Source organism: Schistocerca cancellata, chromosome 6 (assembly GCF_023864275.1).
Source record: "Schistocerca cancellata isolate TAMUIC-IGC-003103 chromosome 6, iqSchCanc2.1, whole genome shotgun sequence".
Taxonomy (NCBI): domain Eukaryota; kingdom Metazoa; phylum Arthropoda; class Insecta; order Orthoptera; family Acrididae; genus Schistocerca; species Schistocerca cancellata.
Genome location: NC_064631.1, coordinates 267,233,709 through 267,243,982, shown reverse-complemented (window position 1 = coordinate 267,243,982; position 10,274 = coordinate 267,233,709). Strand labels below are relative to the sequence as shown.

The following is a 10,274-nucleotide window of genomic DNA, read 5'->3' as shown; positions in this document are numbered from 1 at the left end:
AGAATAAAGAGCCAGCTGTCTTTCACAAGAGCGACATTTTCTGAATCGGTGCTGGTTATGAGTCAACAGAGTCATTTCGTGCATTGTCAAAGAAAAGAAAAATAAACAAATAAGTAAACCCGCATAAGCGCGAGTGGGACTCACGTACCGAGGGTTCCGTACAAACTTTACTATTTATAAAGACATTTCATTCATACCAGGAATTGAGGATCTTGACATTTCTGGATGGTTAACGATATCGATGCAGGCAAGATATACACCTACTCATTCCTGAGAAAATGGGATCTTAACAGGACACGTAGGCATTCGGATAGGAAATGAGAAAAACAAATGATATGATTTAATTAAAATTGACGAATTATGGGCTTTTTCCTTTGCATTTACAGTCAGGCCTTGCTTCGTTCCAAATAACCTGTAGCTTTTCATGAGCTAGTTTGTGAGCACGAAAATTCGTGACATAAATAGCCGTACCTTTTGATTGCATTGACTTTGAAGCTTACGTTTATTACATCACCAAGGACTACAGACCTTAGAATAACATACAAATTTCAAATTGATACGTTTACCTGTTCCTGATAAAAAGAGGTCTTAAAGGATGGACGAATAGGCAGACAGTGAGGTAATAAACAACCCAAAAGAATTATTTCCTGTGTTATAATTCCGATTTAATAATTTTCTGATTTTTTTCTTTAGTTGTAATGTGAAATTCTGCTTCTTGTCAAATTTCATATTTCTAGGTCAACGTGAAGTACCCTATAGGTTTTGATGAGTGCGTTTGCGAACATCCAAATATCGGACGTACATGGCCTTATCTTTTGATTTTATTGACTTAGAAGCTTCAATTTTTTTCCCCATCAGGAACCATAGACCATAATACGTGATATAAATTTTAGCTTTATGTATCTACTCATTCCTTAGAAAAGGGGTTTTAACAGTTGGACAGACAGGCACCGAGACAGACAGACGCAACAAAGTGATGCTATAAGGATTCCTCTCCTACCGACTGAGGTGTGGAACACTAAAAGCCGGAACAATACAGACTGAGAATTCGCCTAGAAAAAACGAAAGTTACTTTGAAACTCACAAAATTTAATAACAAAGGTTTGGAAGATCCTGAACACACCAATAAAAACGACTGGTCAATGATGATACTTGAACCTAGATGTGCCTTCGGCAATTGTGTGAGGCAGTGGGAAGTGAGGAGACTTGGTCGTGGCTTGTAATCAATGTGGAACACCGGCCGTGGTGGTGGAGGTGGCAACCGGCCGTGGCCCGCAGTGGATCAGTGAGGCAGTAGTGTCGAGTGTGCAGTCTGCGCCCCCCTCTCTCTCCTCTGGCAGCCCCAGCGCGATACGCCGCCACTCCAGGCCACGCCAGGCGAGCATATTAAGCTGCGCCACCCGTCACTGCGGCACAGTCGACAACAGGTAGCACACAGCACCGACACCACCAGCATGAACCGTCACGTAGCTCTGCTCCTCTGCGCCTCCTTGGTGCTCAACGCGGCCGCCGAGGTAAGCATCACCTCTCGTCGCCAAGGGCCACTCCGCGTTTCTAGTGCACAGTCTTCAATTAAACACAGTCTTCCTTAAGCACCCACAACTCTTCATACACAGTTGTCGAAAATGCTTTCAGGTAGCAAACTTACTTTGGGCGCTCCACGTAGGAACTGCTGTAGGACTTTTCTTTTCAAGTATTTTTACAAGTAGCCTGGTGGGTAAGGTCGGAAGCTCCATGCTGCCATTCTCGTACAATAATGTACTGTACGTGGATCCCAAATATTTCAGATATCTCATTTCACACTCTCTTAGACTGCCGTAGTTTCAATACGGAATATATGACTTCAGGTTTGTAAGCATTCCTAACTTCAGCTGTATTCTTCAAAACCTACCATGTGGTTACAATTAAAGTGCAACTTCCCACAGAGGCCCAGTGTCAGCTGTGATTATCATACAGTACCGACACTTTGTACATATCCTACTGCTTTAAAGTGCAACCGATTTACGCTGGCAAACGAATTAGTTCCATTTCTGGCCACCAGGTGCAAATCTGGCGATGTGAATGCAAGAAGCATAGAAATGTTACCATATGTAATGGATTAGGAACAGGACGTGGGCAGAAAATGTTAAACAAGAGCGAAAGGAATAATGTTGACTTTATTATTAACCCTGCTTACATAATTTGATCAATGTGAGCGCCGGAAACGTCGGCGAAATATTTTACAGGGCTAGAGTTGCACCTTGTGGCCAAATTGGGAACTAATGTTTTCGAGCTTAAATAGGTTCCACATTAACGCAGTAGCTTGATTACCAGGTGTGACTACCATACAATAATTACAGGCCACACAGAACCGTGAGTAGCTGCAGTTTAATTATAACCACCCAGCAGTTGAATATGTCTGTGAAACTGGCAGCGTCGTTTCCATCATGGTATCGAAAATTGCTTACATATTCAGATATATTTCTATGTTGATCTGAATTTTACACCTTCATTAAAGACTTGTCCTTTGATTTTTCTTCAATTTTTGCTTCCATATTTCAGGCCGTAGTTCATTCACATTCACTGGTAGGCATTTAGGCATTCTGATTTGAGAACGTGCTGTAGTTCCTAGTTTTGAGATTCCTGTAAACGCACTTGTTTTGCTGTTCTGTTATGTATTCTCGCCCTTCCGCCGTAAGGAGTAATTAGCGACAATAGTGATGTAAGCTAAGACATAATTTGTTGTTATGGTATTCAGTGCGAAGACTTAAGTAACTGTTCCAGTCGTCAATCTGCGGACACCTCCACGTTTAAAGTGTGTGACACTCCCTATTTCGACTTACAGAGCGACGGTTTCGTTTTTCTTAATGGCAACGACCAGCTCAGTGGTCCTCATGTGGAATTCCTAGTGAGGAAGTATTTTACCTCCACATTATTTTATCGAAGGGGCTACCATGACCAATAAACGTTACATTAAAGCGGCATGTTCTCGGAAAATGTAATGGCTGTAGACTCCCGTCCTTTTCAGCCAATCACAGTACCAACATAGCAACTCCTTGTTGGCTTATGTCAGATACCAGCATAAGTCATTCAGACTGTTGCTCCTGCAACTACATGGAAACGTTGCTGTACTACTTCCAGAACCATCTGCTAGTCTGGCCTCGCTACGGATATGTATATGTTGCGGTTGCAACACGGTATCTGAATCGTAGAGGAACACAAACACGACTGTCCACTCCGCCCCTCGCCCCTTTAATGGTTAGGTGCGTGGTACGTAAGGGGTGGCATTGTAATCATGAAGCCACTGTTACGTTAAGAATGGCAGCGAAAATCTGATGTATGGATACTACCTAACACTTACGAATCGTATTGAAATCCCGTCGCCACTGCTAAGAGCTAATTATTCACTTTAAACGTCAACCAAGGGACCTGTGCATAACTTTGTTACTTTTATAGTCTTCAATAATGGCAGTATTTGAAAAGAATGTACTTGTTGGGATGAGCGTAGTTGTGGAAATGAAGAGAAAAATCTTTAAAAATGTATCGAACGACGTGAAATAATAATCATGAACTTATGATACGTCCTTGTATACACAGCACAATGTGTCTAATACTATGTATTGCATCCAGAAATTTTTCCCGGCTTTTACAACGGGCAGAGATCAGGGAGTGTCAGTAGGGCCACATGACCTATAATTGCAACTCGACTGTTGTTGTTGTGGTCTTCAGTCCTGAGACTGGTTTGATTCAGCTCTCCATGCTACTCTATCCTGTGCAAGCTTCTTCATCTCCCAGTACCTACTGTAACCCACATCCTTCTGATTCTGCTTAGCGTATTCATCTCTTTGTCTCCCTCTACAATTTTTACCCTCCACGCTGCCCTCCAATACTAAATTGGTGATCCCTTTATGCCTCAGAACATGTCCTACCAACCGATCCCTTCTTCTAGTCAACTTGTGCGACAAACTTTTCTTCTCCCCAATCCTATTCAATACCCCCTCATTAGTTATATGATCTACCCATCTAATCTTCAGCGTTCTTCTGTAGCACCACATTTCGAAAGCTTCTATTCTCTTCTTGTCCAAACTAGTTATCGTCCATGTTTCACTTCCTTACATGGCTACACTCCATACAAATAGTTTCAGAAACGACATCCTGACACTTAAATCTATACTCCTAGTTAACAAATTTCTCTTTTTCAGAAACGCTTTCTTTACCATTGCCAGTCCACATTTTATATCCTCTCTACTTTGACCATCATCAGTTATTTCGCTCCCCAAATAGCAAAACTCCTTTACTACTTTAAGTGTCTCATTTCCTAATCTAATTCCCTCAGCATCACCCGACTGAATTCGACTACATTCCTTTATTCTCGTTTTGCTTTTGTTGATGTTCATCGTATACCCTCCTTTCAAGACACTGTCCATTCCGTTCAGCTGCTCTTCCAAGTCCTTTGCTGTCTCTGACAGAATAACAATGTCAACGGCGAACCTTAAAGTTTTTATTTAGTCTCCATGGATTTTAATACCTAATCCGAAATTTTTTTTTTCCTTCACTGCCTGCTCAATATACAGATTGAATAACATCGGGAAGAGGCTACAACCCTGTCTCACTCCCTTCCCAACCACTGCTTCCGTTTCATGACCCTCGACTCTCATAACTGCCATCTGGTGTCTGTACAAATTGTAAATAGCCTTTCGCTCCCTGTATTTTACCCCTGCCACCTTCAAAATTTGAAAGAGAGTATTCCAGTCAACATTGTCAAAAGCTTTCTCTAAGACTACAAATGCTACAAACGTAGGTTTGCCTTTCCTTTATCTTCCTTTTAAGAAAAGTTGTAGGGTCATTATTGCCTCATGTGTTCCTATATTTCTACGGAAACCAAATTGATCTGTCCCGGCTTCTATCAGTTTTTTCCATTCGTCTGTAAAGAATTCGCGTAAGTATTTTGCATCCGTGACTTATTATACTGACTAACATTTCCAATTGCAGTAAGCACGTAATGCCGTAGTAGCAACAGGTAAATCACCACTCAAGTCGACAATGACAAATTAGTTTATCGTCTAGGAAAGTAAATTCATGTAGAAAAATCAACTAGTACGACAGACAGAGATAATGGACTACCGCACTAGCCACAGTTATTATCTATGGCAATGCTGTATATATATTACACAGTTAATAAACACTTTTAAACAAATAAAATATATTTGTGATAAGACAATACGAAAAGGGAATCTCTAATTCGTAATTAATTAGCTAGATTTGTAAAATATAGGTCTGCAGCTCGGCATCCATTATGCCTTTTTGCCTAAGATAGTCAAAAATCTCTTTTATGTTAAAATTTTCCACAAATAGTGAAGTTTAGCACAAAATTGTAGTACAATGTCAGAAACTGGTTAAAAAACTTGATTCCACTTAGTTTTATTTATTATAGGTCCTCTTTTTGCAGAAAATGTTATTTTTGCAAATATATCTAATTACAAACCGAGTAAGTATATCCAATGTCATTCTGAATTCAAATTCTGTCATACGCTTTAGAGTTTTTAATTAAATGGATGACATATTTGAGAAACAGACTAAACACATTACTCTTTAACGTAGAAAACTGCAAAAAATTATCATCTTCACAAATAGAAAAACTATGTAATACCTCTCTTAACGAGGACACGCTAGGTGCGTGTAACATTTCTAGTGATGTCAGTAAAGTCTGGATGTGTTAAGTCCAAATGCAGCGCCCTCGAGAAAGGTAAGCAACAAATATAAGGGAATATTTCGTCTTATGAATCCACCAAAAGAATTCTGAACAAAAAGCGATAAATCTAAAACCTACATACTTCTACATCGATGATTTTCCAAGAACAATGTAACTAGAAGGAAACCTGCAAACCTGCAGCTGATGAAGGAGCAAAGCCTCCAAAATACGTCGTAAATAATTAAAGAAGAAGAGGAACTTAAAATTTAGTAACTGCTTGCGACGGGTCTATATTTATATTTAAAACAGAGTCACAGTAAGTGCCTGCACAGCATGTGTATATGTAAAGCAACAGAGTTCTAGTTTGAAATATAAGTGACAGTATCAACGATCAATTTACCCTGTCGTTCTTTGAGTTTCCTCTTCTACTTCACGTGCTGTACCTGAGCTAGTTTTGGGACGTTTTCGTTAATGACAATTTCATCTTTTCTACTTATAAAATTAATCACGTAATTTAAGTACACACTAAGCAAACATTTATTGCATACGTACATATCAATGCTAATTTTGGTATATATGTCTTCAACAACTCATTAAGGAAGACTTCAGATATTTACTGAGTCAGATGGAGCATTGGTAAGGTGCTAAGAATGTTTTCGTGAAGATGGTGGCTCCAGTTCCCCAACAGGCTACCGAATTACAGTTAAAAGCGATTGTCGGGATGGTACCTTTGGAAGGGTATGGGCGATACCGCCACTTTTATGCGGCAATACGAATTAGTGTGCATGCAATGAGTCCTCTGGTTACAGCGAGTGGTGTGCTGTGTTGCAGGAGAAGTACCGGCCCACGTTCGACAGCCTGGATCTGAAGGAGGTGCTGTCGGATGAAACTCGAGTCCAGGACGCGATGCGCTGCCTGCTGGAAGAAGGAGACTCAGCGTGCAGACCCGCCGCGAAGGCGCTCAAGGGTGAGCCCCATCATAGTCTACACTCCGCTACCCAGTAGGATGGTATAGCCCACACCACACCGAGCGAGGTGGCGCAGCGGTTAGCATACTGCACTCGCATTCGGGAGGACGACGGTTCAATCCAGCATCCGGCCATCCAGATTTAGGTTTTCTGTGATTTTCCTAAATAGTCCAGGCAAATGCCGGGATGGTTCCTTTGAAAGGACACGGCCGACTTCGTTCCCCGTCTTTCCCTAATCCGATGAGACCAATGACCTCGCTGTTTGGTCTCTTCCCCCAAACAATGCAATCCAGTCCAATCCCACACCACAAGCTCACACACTCAAAATGAGACCCGTGCCATGAGTACAGTGAGTCTGTATTCAGTAATCGGGTAGCTCCAGATGGCAGTAACGGGGTCCCAATGGAGCAATGATGACTGGATTATGAGTGTTCCCTGAATTTAAACAAGTCTGCTTGGAAATAAAAATGTGGGTTGGGATAAAGGTATAAGTCAGTCTGAAATTCCAGTCTACTGTGCGTGATACTGCAATAACTAGATTATGCACAGTGAACAACCTCCGAGACCATACTCTGGTTCCATACAGGAAATTAATTCTTCTCCCAGATATATAGAGCTTATAGGTCCCCAGGGTAAAATTAGAAAAATCCTGCTTTACTGCAGTACCAGTCAACTTTACCTATGCATGTACATTTGATTAGCTGTGCAGCGTATTTCCTTATCCTTTAACGCAACGCCAGGCCACCTTTATATCTTCTTCCTTAGTGAATAATCTGATATTATTTGTTTTACGTGGTTAGCAAGAAGAGAAAGCGGAATTTTCTAGATAGCGGGGTGGCGATAAAAATCGGCACAGTTAGACAAGGAATAAGAAGTTGGTCCGTCACTAACAGAGTGATGTGTTGTTGTGGAAAGAAATAAACGTATATCAACGCTAGTATTTGCGTTTGTGATGCTCGGTTATTCATTGCATTTAATATTTGATCAGTGAAAGCATATATAGTATTCTCTGTAGAAAAGCCTTTCTGAAAGCCAAACTGACATTTTGTTAGTACTTCATTTTTACAAATACATGTAATGCTACACTTGAATACATTTCTTTTTCAATAATTTTGAATAAAGATGTCAGAAGTGTGATTGGGCGCTAGTTGTTAGTGTCAGATCTAGCCCCTTTTTATGCAATGGTTTAACAATAGCATATTTTACTCTATCTGAAGAAATTCCCTGTTTCAGTGAGCTACTACATATGTTGCTGAGAATCCTACTTATTTGTTGGGAACAGGCTTTTAATATTCTGTTGGAAATGCCATCAGTTCCATATGAACTTTTACTTTTGAGTGATTTTATTATTTTCCTAATTCAAGTGGGACACGTGGGTTGAATTTCAATTTTATCAAATTGCGTAGGTACTGCTTCTTCCATATCCTGCTTTGCATTTTCTAATGAATATCTGGGACCTATTTCCTCTACAACACTTAAAAAAGGATTATTAAAATGTTTTCTACTTCTGACTTCTTGTTAACAAACTTTTCATTGAGTTTGATAGAAATACAGTTTTCCTGTGCTCTCGGTTGCCCTGTTCCCCTTTTCACAATAATCCAAATTGTTTTAATTTTATTATCATATGTGCTAATCTCAGATATACTGCACATACTTCTGAACTTTTTAATAACTTTTCTTAATACGGTGCAGTAGTTTTCATAATTTTTCATTGTTTTGAGATCATTACTCCTCCTAGCTATAAGATACAGTTCCCTTTTCTGATTACAAGATATTTTTATCCCTTTAGTAAGCCATGGCTTTTTTACCTGGATTCTTAAAATTATATTTCACTGTTTTCTTAGGAAACTGTTTTCAAATATACTCTCAAAGGTATCATGAAATAGGTTAAATTTTAATTTAGCATCATGTTCCCTCACACCTCATCCCAGTCTCTTGCAGGGTTTCCCTAAAATTTTGAAATGTTATATCGTTAATGGAACACACTACTTTGGAGGACTGTTTTGCATTACTATGTGGAGCTATATCATATACTGTAACTAGCTGTGCATCATGATCAGACAGACCATTCTTAACAGGAAAATTTTTTATTTAATTAAATTTATTTTGCTCTATGAGAAAGTTATCTATCAATGTGCTGCTTTCCTATACCACTCAAGTAGGGAAATCAATAACTGATGTCAAATTAAAAGAACCAAGTAATACCTTAAGGTCGAGCTTTCTATATGACTCTATCAGAAAATCTACATTGAAATCCCCACAAACAATAATTTGCTTCCCTTTGTCTGACAGGTAGCACAACAAATAATCCAAGTTTTTCAAAAATAGTTGAAAATTTCCCAGTGGGGAAATGGCTAAAATTATAAACGTGCCTTTATTTAGTTTAAGCTCACATGTACATGCTTCTGTGTGTTGCTCTACACAAAATTCTTTAGTTTCCAAATTTTTCACACTACTACTGATTTTAACATATATGGCATCTCCTCCTCTCTCCATAGTGTCTCTACTTACATGCGCTGAAAGCTTATATCCACCTACATTTACCATTTCAATACCTGTGACGATATGATGTTCAGACAGGCACAGTAAATCTATTCCAACCTCCGTTTCTAAATCTCCTATACAAACAAGAAGCTTATCTACTTTGTTTTTTAATCCCCTGATATTCTGATGCAATATATTAACATTATTTTTTACTGTGCTTTTATGTGAATCTTGTGACATACTAACATTATTTTTCAAACATTTATACGTCCTCGTAACAAAGTTAACCAGTAAAACATGGCCCACTATTTACTTCAACAATGTTCCATTAAGTTCTTGACTTGATGTTTCCCCATAAGAAGACGTAGCAGCATGGTTGGTACCTAAGTTTTTCTTTGATGGCGTAGTTTCTTCTCCAGTATACTCAGTTAGCCAAATGGTTATGTTTTAAAACGCCTGGAACCTGTCATTCATCTTTTGTCGTTGGCTACAGCCTTGATGCTACATACCTGATGTCAAACGACACGTTTTGAATCTGCGAATGTGACTATGTGGCAGAACTGTTGAGACGACGCAGTAGTATTTCCAGAAAAATTAAGGGGTAGTTGTGTTTTGACCCTGACGAATATGTCAACAATTTACGCACTGCTCGCCCCAATCTACACATTCTAAACAGGCCGCCATCACGAAGCACAACACAGTTCTAAGATCTTAAAAGTATTTTCCTTTGCAGAGGTGCTGCCCGAAATAGTGCGTACAGACTGCGCCAAGTGCACTGAGACACAGCACAAGAAGATCGGAGGTTTCTTCGGAGAGATTTCACGCCGCCACCCAGACCTCATGAAGAAGCTGCTGGACAAGTACGACCCATCTGGAGAATACAGGAAGAAGTACGCCAAGTCCTGGGCCGAGCACGGCATCCACCTCTAATCACCGTCATCCCTTGTAACTCTTATATTCAATAAATCTATCACCTACCCTATAATGTAAAACATCATTTCGATCTACCCACTAACACGGAAATAGATGCAGCTGCTAAACTCGTTTGTTCTATGAACACAGAAAGGATCTGATTTCACCTCAGTGATGAAGCAACATTTCAGTTTAAAATCAGCGTCATTTGCACTTATGGGTCTCAAGAACCAGAAGTC

General features: G+C 39.8%; 1 protein-coding gene across 1 annotated transcript; it reads left to right on the top strand.

Annotated features, from left to right (window-relative positions):
• Window positions 1–1,454: 1,454 nt before the first annotated feature.
• LOC126088284 (allergen Tha p 1-like) lies at window positions 1,455–10,057 on the top strand. Its single transcript, XM_049906413.1, has 3 exons — window positions 1,455–1,514; window positions 6,503–6,638; window positions 9,857–10,057. Exons 1-3 carry the CDS (start codon window positions 1,455–1,457, stop codon window positions 10,051–10,053), a joined length of 393 nt encoding a protein of 130 aa, XP_049762370.1. The 3' UTR covers window positions 10,054–10,057.
• The last annotated feature ends 217 nt before the right edge of the window (window positions 10,058–10,274 follow it).

What these genes read in the sequence shown, in the direction of transcription:
- LOC126088284 (XM_049906413.1), top strand. Translation starts at nt 1,455, where the DNA reads ATGAACCGTCACGTAGCTCTGCTCCTCTGCGCCTCCTTGGTGCTCAAC. An exon ending in TGCTCAACGCGGCCGCCGAG is followed by an intron (nt 1,515 to 6,502) that starts GTAAGCATCACC and finishes GCTGTGTTGCAG; the next exon opens with GAGAAGTACCGGCCCACGTT. An exon ending in CGCCGCGAAGGCGCTCAAGG is followed by an intron (nt 6,639 to 9,856) that starts GTGAGCCCCATC and finishes TTTCCTTTGCAG; the next exon opens with AGGTGCTGCCCGAAATAGTG.